This window comes from Uloborus diversus, chromosome 7 (genome assembly GCF_026930045.1).
Source record: "Uloborus diversus isolate 005 chromosome 7, Udiv.v.3.1, whole genome shotgun sequence".
In the NCBI taxonomy this organism is placed as follows: Eukaryota; Metazoa; Arthropoda; class Arachnida; order Araneae; family Uloboridae; genus Uloborus; species Uloborus diversus.
Window position 1 is genome coordinate 68,177,751 of NC_072737.1, and position 27,105 is coordinate 68,204,855.

At 30.8% G+C, this 27,105-nt stretch overlaps 1 protein-coding gene across 1 annotated transcript in view; it reads left to right on the forward strand.

The window, feature by feature from the left end:
* Positions 1 to 573: 573 nt before the first annotated feature.
* Positions 574 to 27,105, forward strand: part of LOC129225512 (E3 UFM1-protein ligase 1-like) — a 33,196-nt gene continuing 6,664 nt past the window's right edge. The window contains exons 1-13 of the mRNA XM_054859941.1: positions 574 to 650; positions 5,300 to 5,445; positions 5,780 to 5,906; positions 11,195 to 11,309; positions 11,469 to 11,599; positions 11,691 to 11,749; positions 11,825 to 11,971; positions 13,964 to 14,139; positions 18,541 to 18,723; positions 19,682 to 19,802; positions 21,087 to 21,336; positions 22,237 to 22,400; positions 25,845 to 25,981. Of these exons, the coding sequence (XP_054715916.1) occupies positions 574 to 650; positions 5,300 to 5,445; positions 5,780 to 5,906; positions 11,195 to 11,309; positions 11,469 to 11,599; positions 11,691 to 11,749; positions 11,825 to 11,971; positions 13,964 to 14,139; positions 18,541 to 18,723; positions 19,682 to 19,802; positions 21,087 to 21,336; positions 22,237 to 22,400; positions 25,845 to 25,981 (1,833 nt within the window). The remainder of the gene's footprint in view (positions 651 to 5,299; positions 5,446 to 5,779; positions 5,907 to 11,194; positions 11,310 to 11,468; positions 11,600 to 11,690; positions 11,750 to 11,824; positions 11,972 to 13,963; positions 14,140 to 18,540; positions 18,724 to 19,681; positions 19,803 to 21,086; positions 21,337 to 22,236; positions 22,401 to 25,844; positions 25,982 to 27,105) is intronic.

The following is a 27,105-nucleotide window of genomic DNA, read 5'->3' on the forward strand; positions in this document are numbered from 1 at the left end:
AGGTCCCTACTTATCTATTATGTTTAGTTATCTATTCATTTTTTATTAAACGGGAGCTTGTGATTTGTTTTTACTATGATCTTTTCCCGTTTTTGTCTGAATCCAGTTTGACTTCATAATTTGAGTGAGCCTTTTCCTAATAAATTTCATTTATCCTTATGAGAAGTGGAAAACATCTAAACTTAAGAAACTTGCTGACGTTTGAAATGAGAAGTATGTCTGCTGATGGGGCCGTGGTAGCCTGATCGGTAGGGCATTGGACTCGGGGCCGGAGGGGCTCGGGTTCGATCCCCGCTGGTCGAAGACCCACCGTCGTCATTAAAGGGGACTGGGCGACGTTAAATATGCTCGTGGTCTCAATGTCCTCCAAGTGAAACGATACCTCTGGGGGTGCTAGTACCAGGTAGCTATTAGCTCTTGGACTAGTTCTAAATTCTCATTAACTGTTCGATCCGGTGATGGTGCTGCCATCTATCGGTATACAAAATAATGGAGGCAAGGCACATAGTATGCAGATCCCTCGACATAATACAGTTGTTGTCCGTTGTGACTCTTGAATAGAATAGAATAGAAATGTCTGCTGATTGGGACGAAGTAAAACGTTTAGCAGCTGATTTTCAGCGTGCGCAATTAAGTTCCACGGTTCAGAGGTGAGTTAATCAGTCAGATTAAAATTAAAATGATCAGTTAATCTTTCTGCTATTGTCATATTATAGCCATGTTTAATCAATATGTAAATACTAGTAACTATAAATAGTATCTACCAGATGTTTGTTTTGGAAACAAAATCAGTTACATGATAGTTTTCCTAAGATTCTTTGTTCATCGTTATGGAAATTCGTTTCGCTTTAGACATGAAATTGCTATCCTAATTTTTGATAAGTTCTTCGCCTAATTACGTTATTGTTTTTAAAATATATTCGCTTTCAAAGAATTTTCAAACTTTTCCATGAAACCAGTTAAGTTTAAAAGAAGCATTTTTTTATGTTGATTTTTCTTGAGAGCCTGATTTAATGAAATCTTTACTGGTTTCACTAAAAGTTTTTCACTTTAGCTCTAATCGAAATTGAACATTTTTCCTCATAGGTCATTAGACTGTATATTCAATGTCCTCTCAGTAATATTTCACGGACAAGTCTTGTATATGATGTTTTTCAAGTTTAAAAACATTAAACATTTTCCTTTTTTTTTGTCATTCTTTGATTAATATTATATAAAGAAAATTATTTAATGGATCCAATGTGTTTTTTGAATAAATACAAAACTTAGTTATTCATGGATATGAGTATCACAAAAAATGTAATCTATTACTTAAGTCTTTGTACTTTAATGATTGTCAAGGGGATGGAAAAAGTTGTCATTAAATCGAGGATATTGTTAAATCGAGGAGCATGAACATTCAATGCAGTGAAATGTATCATTAAACTAAAGAAATCTTTAAATTGTAGTTATACCTACTGTATTTGAAAAATTGTTTTCTGAGCTATCTCATTAATGAATGTAAATAAGTTTTTTTTTTTTTTTTTTTTGCATACATAACATCTGATGGAAAGCAGCAAAAACTACAAAATTTAAACTTAACACATTGTTTTCTCTTACAAAATTACGTTAAATGTGATGTTAGTTGTACTGTGATACTATACTACAACTTTCTTCATAGTATAAAAAAACGTAAGTTTGTTTTCAAAGTGTTGAACATTTAAATAAATTTGTAATAATTGTAGATTTTGTGCTATCGAACTTTTCATATTTGATTGCCGAATCTTATTCTATTTGGCCAAACCAAATATTCTGTTTGTCTGCTGAATAGGCAGTATACTGAATATTCAGTGCATCTCTGCTTTAACAGTACAAGCATTTAGCTATGTAATTTTTAATATATTTTCAATGTTAAATATTGCTATCAAATCTTTTTTATTTTTGTATATTAGCTTGCTTTTTATGTCTGCTAAACTTCGTACTGCAGCAACATATTTTTTTTTAAACAGGAATGTTTGAAAAAAACTTCCATCTAAAATAAATGAAAAATATTGATGCAGTTGCACATCCCAAATTCTTACAGAGTAATTACAGTCGAATCTCAATAACTTGAAGTTTATAACTCGAATATTCCTTTATCTCAAAGTTTTCATCAGTTCCCAATCTCTTGAGACTGTTTTGAAAACTTCCCATAACTCGAACATTTTAGGCGGTCCCTTGGGATTATACTACTATATACCAAATTATACTACTATATACCAATATTATATATCTACACTACACACATTACAATTTTTTAAAAGTGTCCTGATATTTTTCATATTGTGTTATGATTTGTTTTTTCAAAGTCACTACAAAATCCGTTTTAGATATGAAAAGAAATGAAACATCTAGATTCTAAAGGATGTTGGAGACAAAAATAAAAATTGTAACTAGTACAAATCATGGTGGTGAAAATCTCATGTGGTTTAGTAATTAGTATCAAATGCTGTTATAGGGCCATTCGACCGTCATGTGCAGGATAAAAATATGCTTATATTTCATTAACATTTCGTCATATCTCTTAATATTTTAATGAAACAGGAGTAAATAATTTTTTCAATCCTTACTTTTGATACAAAGATACTCTTGACGCAGTTATCTTTTTATTAAACAATTTTGTTAGTTAAAATAAAATTTATTTACATGCCTTACATGCGGGACATCCAAAGTCAACCTTCGGTAACTTGCTTATAAATAAGCTAATATTTTTGCTCTGTTAATACAGCAATGACGAAAAATATTGTAGGTTTGGAAAGCTATGGTTCCAACGTAAAAGAAACATATCTCATTAGTTTAGAAATAATTATTTAAACCATTGGAAAAAAATATAAGTATGCCCATTCCATTGAAAATGGTCATTTTGTCCTGCACGTGACAGTTCCTATATTTCATAAAAAAAGAAATAATTTTTGAAGAAAGTTTTTGCTTGAGAAGTCACACATGTGTTTGTGATTTCTTAAGCAACAAAATTTTGTTCATCATACTTTTAAATTATTATTTTTTGTGAAATGTATGAAGCGTCAGGTGCGGGACAAAATTACTGTTTTCCATGGAAGGGCCCTATATACACTACTCAAAACAATTAGGGGAGCAATGGAAAAATCACACAAAGTGAAGAAACCATTGTGAGGTAGCCTTGCAAAGGCATAAAATACAGTAAACACGTTTATTAAGATGCAATACAGCAAAAAAGAAGCAGAAAACATTTGACTGGGAACTTTACTCGTCTAGAACAGTTGAAACGAACATGAAATTGTGCCTCTCCAACATTGTCTGCTACAGTTATTTGTGTTTGCCTGTATTCCATCGATAAAATATCAAGCCATGGAATCTGGTAAATTATGGTGTCATGGCATTTTGCAATCAAAAAAACAATTGAAGTGGAATTTTACCGCTCAGACAATGAAGAAATGAGCTTTTGTTAAATCACGATTTCTGCACTTGTACCCTTTTTCTGCTTTTCGACGACAGAAAAGTTGATTTGCTTCTGAAGTTTACGTTTTAGTCTCATGTTTCCTGAAAATATGGAGGCTTTATTGTAAATTAAGCTTCCGGAATAATGTTTTTCTCAATTTTGTTGAAATCATGTGCTCTTCTAATTTTTTTGAGCAGTGTAGTACAATTTAGAAAATTTTTCAATGTAAGCCTAACCTATAGTTTGAACTTTGCATGTGCTTTACTCAAAACTTAAAAAATATTTGCATTCCTTTACTTTGTGCTGCCTTAGAAAGAATTTTTCTCTTTTCATTGTAAAATACCTCAAAGGCCTCTCTTCCTCTCACATCTTTCTAGGTATAGTATTTCTAAGAAACTAATGCATGAATGATTACATAAACACCAAAATACAATAAAATACCTTTATAATGCTGACCTATAAGGCGCAATTCCCTATAAAATGCACAACTTTTCAGAAGGCAATGAGTTTTTTTTATCTAAAACAGTACACTCTGTTTTATCTTGTAAACCTAACAAATTTTTGGCAGATCAAATTGTAAAAAAGTTTTTATCATCCTATCTTAATTCAAAGCTTTTAAATGATAATTAGTATTCTCGGTACCAGAATGTTCTTGAAAATGCAGCTGTTATACAAGCCATGAAGCTAGCATTAGTGAAGGGTAATGCACTTTTGATAATGAAATATATTTATTTCTGAATGATAATATATTTAAATCACGTAACTCATGTAATAAAAAATTATTCTAACATGTAAATATATTGATATCTAGTAGAACCTTGTTTTACGCGGTTTGGACTATACACAATTTAAGATTTGATACCTTTGTTTTATTTTATGCGAATGAGTTTCGACTTTACGTGGATGCAGCAATGCAAACTAAAAATTTTTTCCCTCTTTTAAAATTCAAATTCCTGAGATTGCTGATTACATGAAATAAACTGCATTTTGGCGTGCTAACAATCGAGCTTGGACCAGTGGAGACATTGATTGGTTAAAGAGATCTTTCCAGAAGTAAAGTTTTTAAACTCACTGGAAGAAAAGCTTTTAGGAGTGAAAAAGGAGATCAAAACTAACGAGAATACCGACATCAATGACACACAATCAAAAACGTTCACATTGAAAATTTTGAGCCATTCCTAGACATTACCAAATGATCGTTCTGATTTCTTAGTGAATGAAGATTCTATCATGGAAAAGATGCAAGTGATCATTAATGCTTTAATGCTTCCCAAAGAACTACAGAGAAACATTCTTAATGACTCTGCCAAAAGACTATCATGGCCACAGCTCCTTTTTATAAACATTAAATTAATTAATGCTTTCTTTATGCATGTTGTGCATATATATCAATATAAGTACACATTAAACTTATTATAAAATTAGTCATCACTTGAATGAAGTATTTTTTTTATCCCTGTATCCTAACCTCTATTTTAGCACTATTATTAAGTCTTAATTACGCAGTTTTGATTTACGCGGCATTTCCGTGTAACTTAACCCCCATGTAAAACAAGGGTCTACTGTATTCTGAATGTTATTGCAAAAATTTGTGAAATGATCTAGATGATGTCAAAACCTATATAATGCGAAACCTCTGGTCTCAAGGTGTGCATCATAATGGTCTTCTACTGTAGGGCTGTCAGATATCAGTATTACGTTCTGGGAGGAACCCAGCATTGGCAGCCCTTTTGTAGTCACTGGTTGAAAATGCAGTTATTTGCTTTAAGATGCAAATAAGCCTCAATTGCTAAATTTAAAAAAATATTTTTCAAATTGAACTATTTTTTAATTGCTATACTTGTATTTAATGTCCTGTTATAGATTATCAGAAAGGAACTGCATAGAAATTGTAAAGAAACTTATTGAATTGAAATTGATTGATGTTATTTTCACCAATGATGGAAAGGAATATCTGACTCCAAATCGACTATTAAAGGAGATAAAAGATGAGCTATTTGTAAATGGAGGTATTTCAAGTATTTTTTATAACTTAATGAATTGCTCAGATCAATCAATGCATTATTTCATTAATGTTCATCCTTAATTTTAAAAAAAAAGTAATTTACTTATCAAGATAAAACTTCACATTTTCTGTTCATGTTAAGTAGAAAATATTATTTCTTTCTTCGTTATCTCTTTAATATTCATTCTTAATAAAAAGCTTGCAAATTAAGAGAGAGAAATTTTGAATTTTCTGTTATTAAAAATAAAAAAGTAAATCAATTATTTCTCAAAGAACTTTAAAGATTAAGTTTTGGAGAACTTTGCGCTTATTCTGAATTTCATTCTCAATTTTTACAGGTCGAATTAACTTGGTCGATCTTGCACAAATCATTGGAGTTGATTTTAATCATGTTGAAGCAAAAGCTGCTGAAGTTGTGCAAACTGAGGAAGGTGTCCGCCTTGTTTTGGGTCAGCTTATTACCAGGTAAAAGTTTTGATATAAATGTAGAAAAGCAACTTATGTATTTTTTAAGTACTGTCGACCACCACTACAACGCAATATGTCTTACACAAAATGGCTATAACACGATTTTTTCCCCAATTAAGAGTTTTTGACCTACCGTATTTTCCTGTGTGTAATCCGCAGATTATCTGCTTAAAAAGGCAAAGTTTATGAGGTGCGGATTATCTGTGATTTTTTTCCCCCTTAACACCAATGCATTGAACCACAATATTTACAGTTGGATTCACCGATCATGGAGACCCTACGCCGACTGAATGACTGTTGTTTATTTTTCGAAGCATGCATGTTCTTCCTCGCTGCCTGCCTGTATGTTAGTTATTTTACATTGCTTGAATGTTCCTCTTGGGCAATTCAGGTCATGTAAAATAAGCAAGATTACAGTGAAATAGGTAGCCATTTGCACAAGATTAGACCATTTGCCCCTGTGTCTTGACTCTTTGTTTTTCAAGTAATTAGCATATTATAATCAAAATTTCAAGAAGAAATCATTCTAGTTTAGATTATATTTCAGATTAAATTTGATTATGCCTTCAAAGTAATAACTTTTTCACGTTTTTAGTTTAGTTGCTCAAATGGAATGTTAAATTCAAACTTTATCTTTTTACATGGTATTATCCACGGATTATACACCGCCACGGATTATACAAAGCTTTTTTTCTTCAGGCTAATTTTAGGACCTGCGAATTATAGGCCGCCCCCGGATAATACGCAGGAAAATACGGTAACACGAATTAAGCCCCAGCAACACGAAAATTTTCGGAAGGGAATCGTGGTGTCTAAGTATTGACTTTGTTATTGGCTACTAAAATAATTTTTTCCGCAGATGAACCTTCATTCCTTTAGCATCACTGACAGCTGAAATTCCCATAGCATACTAGTCTGAACATTGCTTTGTTAGTGCTTACAAATAACTACTCCTCATTTTCCATAATTTTTTTTCATATTAAATGTGAAAGTTGATGAAATGTAATGATACCTATATAAGACCACTGTTTTTTCTAAAGTAAGGTAACATGACAATTGGGTATGAATGACGCTTCCATACTTACAATTAAGAATCAAGAAAAGAAAATCCGTAAAAGTTCGCCAAGTTGTGTCTATGCAAAACGCAAAAATGATGAAAGTGGAAGCTACTCTTGTATTGTAAATTAAAGAAACCTGGACGAGGGGTGTTGCCCTAGATGGAAACATTATAAAACGAATTAGCGTTGCAACTGTATTTAAAATATTTGTTCGAATAACGGTTTGATTACGCAGTATAAATCATCATCTTCATTTCTTTAAGTTACAAATATTTTTATTGGATCTACTGTTCAATACAATATTGTGCAATATTTTATTAGTACACTGTACATGCCATACTAGTTTGTTTTATGTCTCTCTTTCCCATTGGTCATTGATTTTGCCTCGTAACAGTATTTTATGTCAAATAAAACAGCTTTTTAAAAAAAATACAAATAAAACTTCCGTTTTTGATTTAAAAAATTGTAGTTTATAGTTAAGGAATGGTTTAGAACAGTTTGAGGTGGTGTTTACAAGTGTTTTAAAAATAATGGTGTTATGTTTATAGAAGTTTTTACACATACCTTTTTCCACAACGGGAAATTTCTTGCGCAAGGTGTCTTGGAACGCATCCCTCTCGTGGGTCGGGACTCAACTGTATCCTTAAGAAATCATCCCTCATTTATTATTAGTTTATGTCAAAACTAAAAATAAATAAATAAAAAAACAAAACAAAAGAATGGTATAAATTATATTATGTGCTCACCAGCTATGGTTTGAAAAATGTGAATTGCAGTCCAAAAAAAAAAAAAAGAAAGTTACTTTGTGAATTCATTAGTTTCATCTGTCATATTTCATGGAAATCGTTAAATCCAAAACAGTCATCTCTCAAATTTATAGTCTTGAAATCCACAAATCCTTAATTTAATACTAGGGTTTGGATGTAAGAGATGAGCTTGTAGGGGTACTTATGAGATTTAACTGAAAATTTAGGTGACAAGTATTCTGTCTGCTAACTTTTGGTAGGGGTACCCACCCTCAAAAACAAGGCCCCCCCCCCTCCTCCAATGTGAAAAATACCTAATCAAAACAACCTCTCCTAAAAATTTCAATGGTGCAATCTGTACCATCACCCCCCCCCCCCCCCCCGGCCAGGTAGGCACCCCTTTTTACTTAGTTACTTATCTAAGTAAATAATTACTATCTTCAATTATAAGAACAAAAACAAACCTTGAAGAAATCAGGAAAACAGATCCCAATAGAAAAATCCTACAAAATCAAATTATGTACCTGAATATCGAGAAAAAAAATCAGTTTGCTTACCACAACAGTCCCACAGCGTAGCCGATCATGTGTCTGAGCTGCAGTGCATGATTCTTTACAGCTATGGACACTTGTGCAGCAGCCTTTGGATGAGTTAACTTACCCACCATCTATTAGGAATTCATAGAACTAAATAATTAATTAAACATTTAATTTGCAATTACAGATATTTCAGTCAATCAGATAAAAAAAAAAAAAAAACTTTAGCCTTCCTCAATAAATGGATTATTCAACACGAAAAGAATTTTTCAATTTGAGTAGTTCCTGAGACAGGGCTCCCAAATGGTCCGCTTTTCCCGCCAAAGTCCGTGTTTTAGGGTAAAGTCCGCTTTTGACCGCTTTTTAACATTTTGGTCCGTTTAGTCCGCTTTTATATTATTTTTACTCAAAAATCAGATTTTAAAAAATTTCATTACATTAAAAGATACTGTGTGCTGACGTTTCTTACGCCCGAAGATGCGGCCGCGGCGCTGTCTTTCTATTGAACCTGACTTTCTGGTATTTCGCTTCATATTGAAGTCATTACTCCTCCTTCAACCGCTGTAACATGGAAATCTAGCAAATGGAGAGGTTTGGGGGAGGAGTTATGACGTCAAATCAAAGCATTTTGCTACCGAAATTTCTCACAAGTTCGTACTCAATTTAAAAACCTTGAAAAAAATCAAGAATGTTTCATCAGTGCAATTTTCTGAACTTGTGTTCGATTGCGAGTTCAATCTTTTTGCATCTTGTTAATATTTTGATGTTTTTGACAATCAGAAGTTATTTTAACATTCATTAACATAGATTAGCTTATTTTATGTTTAATTCTGATAGATATTAAACTACTTTTTTTTTCGGAACCATGGTATCATCAAACTTGGACTTCGCCGAAAATTGCTTGCTGGGTTTTGAGATTTCAATCTCTTTGCATCTTGTAAATATTTTGATATTTTTGGCAATCTGAAGTTATTTTGACATAACACCTCCTTAGATTAGCTTATTTTTTGGTTAATTTTAATAGATAATAAACTACTTTTTTTCGAAACCATTTCAACATTAAACTTACTCGCACTTCGCGGAAAATTGCTTGTCGTGTTTGAGATTTCAATCTTTTTGCATCTTGTTCATATTTTGATATTTTTGGCAGTCGGAAGTTATTTTGACATGCACCACCATAGTTTAGCTTATTTTTTGTTTAATTTTAATAGATAATAAACTTTCTTATTTTTGGAACCATAGCAACATTGCACGAACTCGAACTTCACAAAGAATTGCTTCTTGTGTTTGAGATTTCAATCTTTTTGCATCTTGTACATATTTTGATATTTTTGGCAATCGGAAGTTTATTTGACACACTCCACCATAGATTAGCTTATTTTTTGTTTAATTTTAATAGATAATAAACTACTTTTTTTTCCGAAACCATGGCAACATTGAACTTACTCGCACTTCGCAGAAAATTGCTTGTCGTGTTTGAGATTTCAATCTTTTTGCATCTTGTTAATATTTTGATATTTTTGGCAGTCGGAAGTTATTTTGACATTCGCTACCATAGATTAGCTTATTTTTTGTTTAATTTTAATAGATAATAAACTTTCTTATTTTTGGAACCATAGCAGCATTGGACTTACTCGAACTTCACGAAGAATTGCTTCTTGTGTTTGAGATTTCAATCTTTTTGCTCTTCACATATTTTGATATTTTGCGCATTCGAATGTTATTTTCACATATGCTATCCTAGACTAGCATATTTTATGTTCAATTTTAGTCATATTTAGTTGCAGAGAGTTTTTTTTCCCTTGGAAATTATGCCAACAGTGAACATACTTCGCGAAAATTTGATTCTCGTGTTCAATATTTCAATCCTTTTGTATCTTGTAATTATTTTAATATTTTTGAAAATTGGAAGCTGTTTTGACATGTGCTACCTCAAATTATATTATTTTATTTTATTTTTAAAAACTAAAACTTTATATCCTTATTTTTTTTAAAATACTCATAATAAGTATTTTTAATTTGAAAATATAGCTCTATGAATCTGAAATTACACATTTATTTATTACATTAAGTTATCCAGTAACAGCATCCTCAAATTTACATTCAGTGTATTTATCGCTTGAGCAGCATTTGTATATTTTGGGTGCAAATGTTTGGTGTTTGGTCATAAACTCTCATATGTATATAAACTTACCATATTTAGGCTGGAAATATGTGTAAAAACCAAGGGTTGTGGAGGGGGAGGGGACCTCCTAGCCTTTAAACTATATCTTCTTGTCTTGCGGTACCTTATATCAAAATGAATTAATTCTCTTTAAACTGGTTATGTGAAGAATTTTGTAAACTACTATGTGCTAAGGTGTTTACTGTAATAACTGTATCTAAAAAGTCTTTATTAGGTATGTACTAATTCATCGGTCACTTAGATGATTATTTTTAATTAGCCAGTTTTTACCCGTTAATTAGTAGAAAATTTATTTTACAATTAAAGTTACTTTGTAAGATGGTTAGTTACATGCTTGCTTGTTGCCCCACCCCCCATCCAAATGTTTGTGTAATTTAATGGATAAAAAATTCAGTTGTGCAGAATGTGATAAGGATTTATCATTAAAAATCATTATTGTGGTTGATTAACAAATTACCTTCACGTATTTAGTGCCAGGCAGCTAATTAATTTGCTTTTTGGTGCTTCCCTGGGTTTAACTATGAATGGTCCTCCCTAGGTCCTCTTTTTAATCCCAACTGGTCCTCTTTGGTCCCCTTTTTGATTCAAAGTGGTCCTCTTTTACCCCTTTCTATGGCTAAAATGTGTTGGGAGCCCTGCTGAGATTAGCGCGTTCAAACAAACTCTTCAGCTTTATATTATTTGTCTAAATATATGTGTGTGCATTAAATATTTTTTTTTCATAAACATTTCATTATACGTATTTATTTTAATCTTACAGTGATTACTTGGATCATATTGCCGAAGAGATAAATGAAAAATTACATCAGGCTGGAGAAATTACCATTGCTGAACTAACCAAAATTTATGATCTACCTGGTAATTTCTTAGAAGAGGTACAGTAATTTCAGTTTTCACTGGTGTTGTACCCTTTGATAACTGTAACATTAAATTTCTTTATATTTACAAATTCAATATCTTTTCAAAATAAAATTTGCATTTTTTTATTTTTACATGTAAAATTTTCCTGTCTCATTGTGTACACTTTATTGCAGGTTGTGCATAATCGACTCGGAACTATCATCCTGGGTCAAGTGGATAGTAATGATTCACGAACATTTTTTACAGACTCTTTTCTTGCTCAACATACTGCCAGAATTAGAGGTGCATTATCTGCTTTGACAAGGTAATTTATATTTCTCAATTTTTTTCCTTATTTCACAAATAATGCTGTTAATTTTCAATAAGTTAAAACTTCTCTCTTATACCATCTCTAGACCTATTCCAACAGCTAGCATAATTAGCCATTTCAAGTTTCCAGAAAAGCTGTTTTATCGTAAGAATCATTAGATATCTTAAATTTTGTTTTCTTTGTCTTGTGATTTTTTTTTTAATTTTCAAATCTCTGTAGATGTTGCTGAGGATTTAATAAAAGAAGGCAGATTGGCTGCTAGTATATCAGGAGGAAGATCTGAAAGGTCCATCTTTCTTCCGGATGTTTATGCCAAGTCCCAAAATGAATGGGTTGATTCTTTCTATAATCAAAATGGATACCTAGGTATTATATGATGTCAGTTTTGTAACATGTTAGATATTGGATCAGTGAATTGGATATTTTAATGAGACTATCAGTAGTACATGCAGTAACTGAAACCAGGGGTGGATACAGCATACCATTTTAGGGGAGGAGGGTCACGCTGAGGAATGTCATCCCCCATCCCCCTTCCCTTCCCCCTGAATGAACCTACGGTTTTGGGTAGGAAAAATTTCTGTAAATGAATGGGTCTCAATAAAAAGCACCAAATGAGCCAGGAATAAGGCCCCTAACAGGGCATAAGCATTGTTAATTAGTTTCATAAGCAATAAAATGAGGTTGTATACAGTTGAACTCACTTAAAACGATTACGTTTAATAAGAAATCATGGCTGAAACGAACATTTTGTTCATTAAGTTTGGTTTGCTATATAATTACATAAAACCTTTCACCTATAATACTACATTAAATTAAAAGTCTCGACTGAGACAAACACAAATTTCTGACCTCTTTACTTAACCCTTTCATGATCAAGTGTACGAACACCATGTGCATTCAATTTTTAATTTTCAGTATTTTTTATATTGAAATTTTTTAAAAAAATTAAAATTTTATTAAAAGCCAACAAGCAAGCCCACGTAAGCTGCGTAAATTTAAGAAGTACGTCTTTTAAACATTAAAAGAGAATTTTATCAATCTTTTGTGTAATATAAGTAAAGATTAGTAAATTTTTCTCGTGTGGTAAATTTCAAAGCATGAGATTCGGAGGCCAATCTCACAATCTAAACAGTAGCACCGAATTTCCTTCCTGCATCTCTGCAATTACTTTTAAAATCTGCAATTATATTTAAAATGGAATGGTGCGCCATCTGGTGTATAAAAAGAGAAATGAAATGTATTCCAGGCAAAAGAAAGGAATTTGTTTTAATCATTTCATTGCGTTTAATATTGCTGACCCCAGCACGGCGCGAGAAATGGGGGTCAAAACCCCAGCTCATCATTTTTACGAGAACGAGAGGGAAGGGGTTAAAATGTCCGTGGATGAATACTGTAATTTTCCTTTTTTAGAAATTATTCATCATTTTGTTAGGTAGTAGAAGTCCCATTGTGTATCAAGAAGAAAAAATTAAACATTTAAGAATAAAGAAAATATTAAATATTTCTGAAAATAAAACCTGTACATTTGTTTACCTGTGGACATTTCAATTTAGTCCAGAATTTTCAGTCAGATATAAGACTTCATCTTCCATTGTGGATTACAACTTATTCCGCGATGGTGGATTATCATCTTCCTTTTTCAATATTTTTCAAAAACATTCAATTATAAGAAATTAGTGTTTTTTATTCTCCTGAATGTACTGATAATTAGATTACAATGTGTGTATTGGTAGAATATTCTTTAAATTATACAATCAGAAATAGCTTCACAGACTCAAGATTTTGCAAAAATGTTGCAGAGAAAACTGAAATATGATAAAAAACCTCTTAGATTTGACATCAAAAGAGTTCAAGTCATCAACATAATCAGAATTTCTTTGAGGGATGTTTGAGCTTTGCAGCACCCACAGCATTGGCACGTTTGTTTAAAAGTAATATGAAATTAACATTTAAAAAAAAAAATTAAAATCACACATCACAGTTCAACATAATACCATAATTTTGAGGAAAAAGAAAAGTCTTTTAGTTGATTGCATAAAATTGTGCATGTGAACTATTTTGATGCATGATTGTATTCATCCAACACGTAAGGCTGTATTATTATGTTATTACTAAAGATATTAAGTTTTATTTGTTTTGGAAATGATGCATATCGTTGAAAAAAAAAACTATTTTTAGAACAGAAAAATTTTTAAAAAAATTCTCTTTGTAGTAACAATTTCTCTTTTGTTAGATTCGAAAAATCTTTATCTGTAATTAATCACGTACCTCAAGCTCATATTTCAAACTTATGTAATATTTTCAAATTTATGATTTTAAACATAAATGCTTTTGTTTAAAAAAAATGTTTCTTTCTAGAATATGATGCTTTAACTAGACTAGGCATTCAAGATCCGAAAGCATACATCCGCAAAAAGTTTAAGGATGAATCATTAACCTATCTTAACTCATGTTGCATTGGGAGTAGTATTTTCGGTCAAGTGGAAGCGACTATTGAAGAAGTTCTTAACGGTGGAAATTGGGTGGACATAATGGTAAGTTTTGTTACGTGAATCCTCTGAATTAATCCATAGTTTGTAGCTCACCATGTAAATGATATGAAAAAATAATGCTGACAATTTATAAATGCTTTGCCGGATTTTAAACTGCAAAGTACATTTTTCTACTTTTCTGTTTATATTAAACAGCTTTTTTCCTCCAAAGATTAAATTTTGTTTATTGACTTATTTGTTATTATAATATGTAAATATTTGTTTCATGATTTTGGATATAGAAATTTATTATCCTTTACATTTCAGAACTTCGTGTGCATAACAATTAGCTGCATGTGATTAATCATATTATTTTAAAGCATTTCCACTGCATGCTACTCATATTTGTACTTTTGTCTTGTGTGAATATTCAATCATAGTATTTGTATTTTTTAATAAATTTTTCTCTGTTAATTTTTGCTTGTTTAGTTCAAGACTTTTACAAGTAATTTCGCTAGATCAAGTTTTACAATTTTTGCAAACAAGTATTTACAAAGTTAATTTATCACAGTAAAGTTGAAATTATTATCTAATAATACTTTTTTAAAATAGTTTTTGCAGTTTTAGAAATGTTTGAAATGCATTTCAAATATACTACCTGTTAACTTTAAATGCTGTTAGTGAAAAGTGCTTTAAAGAAAGATTAACTTGTCCAAGATTTATTTTTTTAAAGAAATTACTAAAAAAACTTGATTACTTAAATTAAGAATTTAATTTCATTGAAATCTTTTTGTGTATTTTAAATTTAAAATTAAATTCTACAAACATTTTTTAGCTCAAAATATTTTTTATACCAAATTCTTTAAAAATATATTTAGCGGTCATTTTATACGAAATGAACAAATCACTTATAGCTGACATGTCACAGATTTCAATGAAAATTTTTATTTAGGTAAACCATGCATATCTATGAGGAAATGCAAAGTATGGAAGTTTAAAAACGATTTGTTGCTTTGTTACTGAAATTAGAAGTTGATGCTTACACTAAGCCTAAATTTTCAGAGTTCATGGTAGCCAGTTTTTGACTCAATAACTCTGTAAGTTATGAACGTACACTTAAAAAATAAAAATATCCACATTCTATCAACAAATTTCTAGTAGGATGGAAGGAGGAAATTAAAATGTATTCGGAGCTTTTTTTGAGTCTGAAATATTAACAAAGATTGAAAACTTGCCAATTTACTTCAGATTTCAAACCACTCTTCTAGCTCCTTTATTGAAAAAATAGCAGTAAAAATGATTCAGATTGAAAAACTATCTATAACTAACTATGTGCTCTAATTTAGTAATTGTTTATGAATTTCTTGATGACGAAATTGTATTTTAAAAAATCAAAAAATTTCCGAAAATTTCATTTTTTCCTTTATTTCAGATGTTTGTTTGAACATGAGGGAATGCTTTTAATTTACTCATTTTTTTAACCTAACATATTTAAGTATCTTTCAGATAACACTAAAATTTAATCTTTGGAATCAGCGTATTTTTGTTACTAGAGTAACTTGAACTAAGGTAAAATTTCATTAGTTATGGATTTTTATTGTACATTTAGCAAGACAGCCATTTCTTTCGTGTTTCATTTTCTCAAAAGTATGTTTATGAAGTACTTGCTAAAATGTTTCCTTAATTATTGTGTTGAGTTTTCCTCTCCATCCGTGATATAGGAAAAAATAAATCTAATGTTTCTAGAAAATCTATCAAGTCAGCTTGACCTAAAGAACATACTGAGCTTAGAAGATTAAAGCAGAAGACCATCTCGTTTAATTCTCAGTAGTATTTGAGGTTGGGCTATGAGTTTGAGGAAATTTGTTTTATCCACGAATAAGTATATTTAATAAAATACACCCATTTATTTTAACCGCCCTGCTGCGACATTCTTTGAAACAAAAGGATAACTTTGGAAGCGAAACTTGTCTACTTTAGCTATAGCTTTTCATTCCAGAATAAAAATTGCTGATGAAACAACATTTGCCACAATGAATCTAATTTTTAATTTAAAGCAGCTGGCTTTTCTTTCTACTATCAATGGCAAAAGTGCTCATTATTGCATTGATAAAACTATCAAACCAATTTCCATTAGAACAAGTATGCATATGACATACAATAATCCACTTATTATAACTGCAATATATTTTCTTCTTCTGCTTGATACAATCTCAAACATTTTTTTTTTTGTCTCATCAGTAAAACTTATTAATCTTGAAAGTTAGGTTCAATAACAATTTGTTGAAGTACCCATAGCTGTCTTGGAGGCATGAAATTATCATCGTTTTAAATCAATTAACAATTGAACACCTAAGTTCCTTGCCTCACATTTATCTCAGTCATCAGTGAAAGGAGCATACGTCTGAAGAGAAAGAGTTTAGAGATTAGGCCTAAATCCAACATCAATAATTTCATTTGTTTGTTACATATATGTAGCAACTATTTGTAGATGGTAATGTTTACCTACACATTGATTTTATCCATCGATATCTTTTCAGATAAGTGATTTTCTTATTATGTTACTGAATCCATATGGACTGTCATCATAGTACACATGACCTATTAACGATGATGTTTGTCTGAAACTATTTGAAATATAATGAAAGTACTATTAATGTCTTCAACTGGATTTTCCTACAAAAAATGAGCCACAAATTTTTAGCTCCATTAAAAGATTTTTTGTAGAGAGCAAAAAAAAAAATCAAAATCCACATTTCTTTTCATGCATTTGTTGAAGTTATTATTATTACTTGATATATAAATTTTATCTGCAATTTTTTTAAAAATAAAATCAGGGTTGCCAACAGCTCCGCAAAAATGGCGAAACTGCGCAGCTCTGTAAAGAAGTTATATTGCTCCGCATTTCCCGGACGAACGTTTTCAAGCTTATGTTTTGCTATTATCATGTCAAACATGTAAATATGGAAAATAAAAAATGCTTATACGCAAAGATTGAAATAGTGTTTTAAGCTGTTTTATTAATTTAAAAATAATTATTTTTATATTAGTACTGAAAATGATTATGAAACCTCTAAAACAATTTTAAATAAGTGGTTTTGATTATTTTTATTGATTTTTATTCAAAATACCAAACTGCTCTGCAACATTTCCAGTTGCTCCTCAAAATCACCTCAGATGCTCCTCAAATTGTTCCTTCAAGGTTGGCAACCCTGTAAAATTCACATTATACCAGTACATTTTTTAAAAATTGAAATAAATGTTAGAAATACTTGCTTTTGCATCATTTAATCCTTCATCTAGTTCTTTGAATTCTAGTAATTTCATATAACACACAAAGAAAATACTATTTTTCTGAATTTTATTTTAAGTTTGATAATCAAAAACCAATTTTGGGTTTCTTCTAGCAAATAGTAGAAATACAGCTCTGTATTCTTGCAAAATTTTAAAGTTGTCTGAATTTTCCCTCATTTGAATTTTTGTGTCTGTGAAGGGAAAAATCATCATTTTACAAAATGTCACTAAGTTTAAAACTGATTTTGAAGACAAACGAGTTAAAATACAACTTCAAAAGTAAGATATTTCTTTTATGACACTTATCATGTTATTGAGTGTTAATTTCAGCAAAGCTAATACATTCCTTAAAGATTTAGATTAAAAAATTAAATGCTTATTTATGAGCTAACTGAAATATTTTCAGTTTTTGAAACTCGGTAGAAAGTTAACTATAATAAATTTGAAAACTTGACTGATATCAGATGAATTGCCTTACTCAATAGATTACAACAACATATAACTTTTATGTTTTCATTAAATAGTTAATAAAATACAAGCCTTCAAAAATACAACATTTGACATTTATAAGAATGCTGTTCAATTTAACCAATTTTTAATTTAATGTAACTATTAAAATAAAAAATATTAAACCAAATAGGCATAAAAGGAACCTGTATACCAAATTTCATACAAATCTGTTACCATGCGGCTACCACTTTTTGGCGAATTTTGCTCATTTCCTATGGAATGACCCTTAGGTAAATAAGAAACAATTCATTTTATTATTGATATTAAGTTCAATTTTATTGCTTTCATTGGCATAGAAATAAATAGCAATTTGCATTACTTTTTATTTATTATAGCTAAGCAATTTTTTTGCAAATCTTGAATGTTTATTTGTTGTAATGAATAAAGCATAGCATTTCAATGGCTATTATTTCTGTTTGCACCAAATATCTGTGCTTAATTTCTTTTTAAATCAAAGGAAGAAAGCTGTGACTAGCATAATAAATTGTCATTTTGATTAAGTCAAATGAAACTCAAAAAACTTCAGATCAAAAGCTTCATCGTTTAATTTTTATGTTTTATTAAAAATGATATATTTTTATGCCCCCCTCCACTTTTTGTTGTACAAGAAATATTTTTCACTGTAAATTATTATTTATTAATTAAATTTTTAACTTTCAGCCCATTTTGCCATCTGTATTCTCAACTGAAGATTGTCGAGGGATCATAAATGCAGTGACTAAATCTCTGACAAAGCAAAGCTCGCTAATTCATATATATTGTGATACAATTGTTATAAGTGATGATTTTTTGAAGTCGTGCCAGTCTGCTTTTGCTCCACTAATGACCAGCAAAGCACAAGAAGTAAGTTATGCCAAACAAAAATAGCCTTTTTGATAGTGTTTTGTTTCTCTAAGTTTTCTTTTCTTCTTGAATGTGTTAAAGATGGGGAATTCCAAGTCATTCTATTTCCATCAAATTTTAAAAACTGTTTTATCCTATCATATGTTTTTTCTTTTTTGTGTATAATGAAAAGGCTACTTTTGCCTTTAATTGATTTAAGGCCATTCCACTATCATGTAAGGGACAATCATGGTGTAATTTAACAAACACTTTGCTATAGATCTTAATATTTTACTTAAACATGAGTAAGCACTTTTTTTAATCATCACATTTGATACAAATACACTCCTGATGCAGTTATATTTTTATTAAATAATATTTTTATGTAACATGTGATTTATTCGCACGTGTCACATCTTAAGCTCACCACTTGTAATTTTCTGAACTATTTAATGTTTTTGCTCTATTAATATAGCAATGATGAAAAAAAAACATAGGTTTTGAAAGCTAAGGTTCCAATGTAAAGGAAACATATACCTCATTTTAATTTAAACTGGTCAAAAAAACTATGTATAGGACTATTCCATGAAAAAGTCGCCAATTTGACCCGAATGTGACAGCTCATATATTTTATAAAAAGTATACATTTAAAAAGAAATTGACATATTTTTTGCTTAAGAAATCATACATTTGTGATTTATTTTGTTCATTACCCATTTAAAAAATTTTGTAAATAAAATATATACAAGTTGTGGGATGTAGGACAAAATGTCTGTTATCCGTTTAATGGCCCTTTATATTTTCTCACTACCCTTATTTTTATTTTTAGACACACTGTTTTTGTGTGAGAATTTTTGAATAAATATGTACTCTATCTTTTTAAAATTGATCAAAGAAAGAAAAACTTTATAAAGTATGAGTTATTGTTACATTATTTACGATATAATATAACTACATTTTATCTATTTTGCTCTTATAGGACATAAAAAAGCCACAGTTGTTTGCAGCAGCTCAGTCATCAAAAACTGTTAATAAAAAAGAATCATTATCTAAAGGGAAACAAGATCGCAAGGAAGAAAAAAAGAAAAGAGTTTCTGCAGGTATCTATTTTTGACTGCTACTCCTTTTCTTTGAACTGAAGGGCACTACCACCTGTGTGAGGCATCAATCCTTTGATACTAAAACACGTTTTCTACTTCACACATAGGATGAGTTTCATGTATAATTAGCAAAATAATTTTGACAAAAACTAATTTTCTCAAAAGTTACCAATTTGGTAGAAAATGTCTAAAACATGAACTTTCTTTTTTTTTTAAAGAGTTATTTCAAAAATATCATCTAGCTATGTGTTTGCTATGCATTCATTATCTTTATCTTTACTAATAATAAAGCTGAAAGTCTCTCTGTCCGGAGGATGTCTGGATCTCTGTGACACGCATAACGCCTAGACCGTTCGACCGATTTTCATGAAATTTGGCACAAAATTAGTTTGTAGCATGGGAGTGTGAACCTTGAAGCGATTTTTCAAAAATTCGATGTGGTTCTTTTTCTATTTCAATTTTAAGAACAAAAATATCATAAGATGGACGAGTAAATTACGAAATTATCATAATGTGGAACCGTAACATGGGAACAAGCCAATTGGCGAGATACGAAATTATCATAACGTGGAACTGTAACATGGGTACAAGCCAATTGGCGAGAAAATTCACCATACATTATTTACGAAAGTATCATAACATGGAACCGTAACATTGGCACAAGCCAATTGGCGAGATACGAAATTATCATAACGAGGAACAGTGACATGGGTACAAGCCAATTGGGGAAATACGAAATTATCATAACGTGGAACCGTAACATGGGTACAAGCCAACTGGCAACATTATTTGTAAATATACAGGCAAACCAAAAGACCTTTTAATTTTTCTATTACGGGCAAAGCCGTGGGGGTACCACTAGTATTTAAATAAATAAACTCAAAACTTGTTTAATGGCATGACCATTCATCCATCAAAGTATGAAAAAACAGATGTTTAAATTCTATTCTTTTTGAACTACTATGGAACCACGGCTGCAAAGTCAGAGAGGAAATGACTGACTGCGGGAATTTTGGAGCCTTCAACTCCGACTCTGCAAGCACTAGCAGAGTTTTGGACTTTAGGGGGAAATGACTGACTCTAACTTCGACTCTAGAAATTTTTAACCTTTGACTCACTTATCCTAAAATGAGTCTCACTCCAAAGCCTTTTATCAAACAGATATTGTTAATTAACCAAGATAAGATGCTATTTAGTTTTGTTTCATGAATTTTAATTTTATCATATTTAAAAAACCAATTTTTGAACATTATTTTTAATTTTATTTATTTTTTTCTTTTTCAGGAAAATCAGGTGGAGGTTTTAGTTCTCAAGGTCGTGAAACTAAAACCAAAGCTGTGAAGAAAAAATATTTTACTTCTAAAGATGTTGAGGATTCTGGTTCCGATGATGATACTAGCTCATCACATAAAGAATTCAGAAATGAATTGGAGTTTATAACAGTTGAAGGCATTGAAAATCATTTGAAGAAATTGGAGCTTTGTCAAGACTGCCCAGAGGAACTGATTTCAGAGTTATCTTATGAACTGCATAGGTAATGAAACAAAGTATTTTTCTTTAAGGGAATGCATCATTAACCAGTCATATGTATTAAAATGCAATTCAGGAAAAATAAAGCAACTAGTCTTAGGTAGGAACCCTGAAACAGGTTTAACTTTAAATATTTCTTCCCATCTTTAATGTTTTTTAAAAATGGTTTTACGTAGACTGTGCCTGCTTTTCTGTTGGGAATGAGACAGTGCCCTCTTGATTCTGGTGGCAATCAAAGTTTCAGTGCTAGCTAATCTTTTGTTGTTAAATTCTTGCTCATATTTTTATACTTATTTGTGTTTATTTTATTTACTTATTTATTTATTTTATATTTTTTTTTTGGAACCCAAAGCTTTAAGAAAAGAAATCAGCAATGTTATTTTTTTCATTTTCTGATTTTGATTCAAAATATATTTGGCATTTCATGCAGTATTTATATTGATACTTCTTAGTTTTTGGAGCTACTTAATCCCTTCTCATATGGCATACTGTTTGTTAATGAAAAATTTTGTGTGAAATAATCAACATAAATTTGATGAAGAAAAAATGTTCAGTCTATAATTCATAGACATAGTTAATTAAAATTATATTAATGATTTGAATGGAATTGTAGTTTATATCGAAGATGACAAGATATTTTTCAATTCAAAGAAAATCTCAAATAAGATGTACATAGTAGTGTTCACAGGTTGCCCGTTAGTCTATCACATTAATAGCAGAATTAAGTTATTATTTTAATGTGCAAACTTAATTAATTTAACTTGAGTCACAAGACAAGTATAGCTAACCATTGTATACTAGAATATGAAAATGCAAAAAGTTAATTTAAAAACATGTTTCATTTTGTAGTTCGTGAGAATTGCTGGAAAATCTAACCTGAGGTTATTTTCCTTTGTTATTTTAGGCCTCTCACTAAAAAGTATCAAGAAGTTGCTGAAGCAATGTACCTATCAACAGTTGCATCATCTGGAAATGTACGACGTAAACAGCATGCTGATTGTCAGGAAAAATTTAGTTCCCTCTTAAACCATATTTCTATGTTTGAAAAAGGAACTAAAATATTTTCTGGTTAGTATTTCATTTGCAAGTGTGTTTTTCTCTCATTATCTAAATAAATAATATAGATAATGTTATACACTATGTGACCAAAAGTATTGGGACACTTTTAAAAATTCACATTTTTACGGATTTCCAATAAAAGTCCAATTACTTTGTAATTTTTTTCACATAAAAGGTACACTCCAGCTGCCATTTTCCTATTAAAATTAAGTCTACTATTCATTTGGGGGACCAGCAACAAATTGAGGGAACAAAAAAAGAGTTTTCATCATTTTTTCATTGTAATTAGCTGGCAATAAGCTAAATTTCTGAAATAAGTTTAAAAATTATCTGGAATTTATTATTATATTTTCATGAAAGTATCTCTTATACCCATGGAGATAAGCATTTCTTTCAAAAATAAATTTTTTTGAAGATTTTTGGCTCATATCATAGAGTTTTCCGTCAAACTTTACTAAACTTTCGGAATATTTGACAGCATATCAGAGAAACACAATAATAATAAAATTTGAAGTTAAAATATTGAAAATTCAATGAAATATGAACGTGTAAAGCAATTTAATTTTTCACTGCGCATGAGCAAAAGATAGCAATTTATAACCTTCATAATTGGAAGCCCAGATAGATTTTACAACAGCAATCTAATGAGCCGAGTTTTAATAATTCTTGGCTAGATGACGACTTGTGAGGGATCGATCGCAAATAATTCGTTCTTATCATGAGTCACTCTGCAATGATAAATGGAAAGTGTTACCAGTTTGCGAACAACTCCTTACTTTTCCTCGCCTAACCAAGAATTATAGAAATTTGTCTCCTTAGATCGTTGATAACTTTTTAAATCTTAAAGATATTGAGGTGGAATTTTTTTATGAGCTGCAGGATCTATGTGAGCTTTGGATTATGAAAGTTATAAATTGCTATCTTTCGTGCACACACAGTGAAAAATTAATTGATTTAAATGTTCATATTTCATTGAATTTTCAATATTTTAACTTCAAATTATGTTATTATTATGTTTCTCTGATATGCTGTCAAATATTCTGCAAGTTTAGTAAAGTATGAGGGAAAACTCTGCTTGATATGAGCTGAAAACCTTCAAAAAAATAATATTTTTGAAAGAAATACTTATATCTCCATGGGTAATAAGAGATACTTTCATGAAAATATAAAAATAAATTCCAGATAGTGTTTTAACTTAATTCTGAAATTTATAGCTTATTCCCAGCTATTTACAATGAAAAATGATCAAAAACATTTTTTTGTTTCCTCAGTTTGTTGCTGGTCCCCTAAATGAATAGCAGACTTTATTTTTATTGGAAAATGACAGCTGGAGTACGCCTTTTATGTGAAAAAAAACTACAGAGCAATTGGTCTTTTCTTTCTTGGGAAATCCGTAAAAATGTGAATTTTTGAAAGTTTCCCAATACTTATGGTCATATAGTGTATGTATGTCTCCTATGCAAATCTACAGCTTACGTCGGATCTTGACAAATTTGGCAGGGAAGTACTTGAGCACCTGTAAAGGAACTTAGGCAGGTTTTCAAATGCCAAAAAAGTACTGAATTATTCAAATTTTAATTTTAGGGCACAAAAATGGCATTAAATGGCTCTTCTACCCAAAGTAATTATTGGACTAGTTCAATTTTAGTGCCATTAGGAAACCCACAAAAAATACCCCTAGAATATATTTACTTCCATAGAATAAAAAAAATCAAGGTTGTGAAATCACCAGGAAAACATAAGCATTTTTAAGCCTAATGGAACAGCATTTTCATGTTGGAAAAATATTGTTTGCGTGATCTCATTTTTAACTAGCGGAAATAAGACCATTCAGAAAGTTGCCGCTTTTTTTCTCGACTGTGACTTAATAAAATTTTGTTGAGGTAAAAAATTTTCCTTTTGATTATTATTTGGCAATTTATCTTTTTTTGGACTGCCAGCAGAAGATAATCAAGGATTTTAGTGGTACTTATGGATAGTTGCGTTTATTTTATTCGGGAATTTTTAATTTTCCGTTTTCTTTCTTTAAGAATGATTATTTTGACGGGAAATATTACAGTATTTTTTTCTCTCTAAGTGAAGCCTGAACATGAGTCATAACATGACTGTTATTTTCGAGGCAGATCGTGCAAAGCAGGGTGAGGCAGCTAGTTGTGAATAAAATAGGGAATAAATAAAAAAATATATATTTCCTTAAATAGTTATAAAATACTTTTAAAATATTATTTATTTTGATCTGATTTGTGTTAACTTTTACTTTGGAATTCTACAGAGGCATAATTAAATCTAAAGACTAGACTTGGACAATATTTTTAGGCAGAAAATAGGAAAAAAGGTGTTCCACCCCAAACCATAATTTTCATGCTGAGAGTTAGGGAAAGATTTCATAGTCAACTAGAACAAATGTGTTCCAACTTATGAAACTTTGGTAAAAGAAAAAATAAACCCTTTTCCCTTTTGTATTACAGTAAAACTCCTCCTAAAGGACACCCCTTTTATGCCGAATTGACTGAACTGGCGGTGTATTTCATGTATTTCTGCCTTAACCCTGGCCATAGGGCGGTAACGTACTGAATATACCTGCCTTGCCTTCAATATTTGAGTTGAACCGAACCATTGTTTTGGTCACTCGTCTGGTCAGTGCTAATTTTGTATTAGCTACCAGTTTGTTTGGCACTCTAGGCTTCCTTAAGAGGTTTTCCACCTCCAGCTCAGTCACTCCTATGCCGGGCTGATGAGTGCTAATAAGCACAAAACTACAGTCCTCGGTTGGAATTGACTGAGCTGGCTGTGTATTTCATGTACTTAACAGTGCCAATAAGTCGTTTGGTCTTATGAATCAATCTTGACTATATTTCAGATAATTAGAAGCATTTATGCTTGGAGAAAACTTAACATATCGTTTAGTAGAAAAATACTTTACACAATCATTTTAATCATTTCCATTTAATTGACGTTATAATTATTTACTAGAAAATTGCCCCTCAAGGTATGACGGGTGAGAATTGCTTCTACTCTTCTACATTTGAACGAAGCAATTGCCTTTTCAGTGATCTTTTAATAGTTGAAATTGTAACCCTAACTCCAAACTCCAGTGAATTAGCCCTAAACTCCATTGTTGACCATTTTTCGTTTCTTTATTCCCCTGAAATGACACAGTCTTACCAGTAAAACAGTTAAGTTACTGGATCGAGTTCAGCCTTGTCACAATAAAACCTTTCCATGCATGTTAAACGTTACCAAAACATATATCAAATTATTATGCCATGGCGCAAGTTTCGTTGTTGAATCTTGTGCATTACTCGATCATCGGCTATTATATATAAGATGATACTTACTTAAAAAACAAAGCTATACTTTTATAAAGAACAATTAATATTTTGCTTAAGATTCTTTGTAAAGATGATTTTGTGAAGGGCTACTATTTGTCTAATTAGTATTTTCCTTTTTTAGATGACATAACTGTCCAACTTTGTAAGCATTTGCTGAAATCATTATGTACAGATTTATGCAATATGATTATTATATATCTTGCTCAAGAACATGGTTTGTCTACTGGGTCAGAAGATGAGTCTTCATTATCTGCTGAAGTATATACTACTTTTTAAAAATATATATAAATTGAAACAGTATAGCTGATTCATGGATGAGGTTCTTTTCTTTTTTATCCGAACTTCAACATTTAAAACATGTAGGATTTTTTTTTTTTAATTTTTAAGTAAGGTGAGTTGGGATAAAAGAAAAGAGTCTCATTGTTTTATCTTCAGATCTTTCCCCTTCTTTTGGATGAATTGAGAGATAAAATTTTGTGAATTGTGTTCAACATGACTCTTGCTGAGTGTAACTGGGTATGGAAAATTTATTTTACATCTGTTTGTTAGTAAATGAAATCATGTTTCCTTCTACCCCAAAGACTAGAGGGTAAATGGTAACACCCCATTTTTCCCCGTGAGATGATGTAGATAAATAATAGCTAAACACACATGCAATCAGTTTAGAAGCTTAAGAAGTTCTACATCAACAATACTCAATCTGTGTACCGTAGGTCACATTAAACCTGCTGGAATCCTTGAAATGTAATCCAAAATTGTTTTTTAAAAAAAGTTAATTATGAGCTGATCTTATGTAAATTACTCACAAAAGTGTAATTTTTGTCAAAACTAATTGTTATAACAAATAGGATGTTAGGGATTCTGTTATTTCCATTTGCCCTAGGAAACAGCAAAGCATCTACGGGTTAAATGGAAGCACCTCAATTGCAGATCAAAATGAGCTGGGATGGTGAAAGTCACAAATCATTGTTTTTAGTAGCCTTCCACATGACAAGTAAAAGTAGTTGAAACCAGTTTATTTGCATTTATAAGCCTGCAGGAGAGGAAAATGTAAGATAACTGTAGAAAACAACTTTTTTTGGTGTCATCTTCAAAAAATGAGGACATCTATGCAATTGTTTGGAGTCATGCGGAACTCGCAGGCACTCCCTAACGTTACCTAGTATTTATTCCACAACAATCTCCAAAAATTACCACAAGTGTGGTAATCGAGTTTGTTTCCACTTACCTTACATTTCCTCTTACCCTAACTGACCCTACTTAAATTTTGCATCCTATTTGTAACATAAAGATGACCCAAAAAAGGCAGTCGTAGTAAACTTTTTATTCGAAATTTTGCCAATCTTGTTAATCTTGCCAATTCTTCTTAGCAGAATATTCTG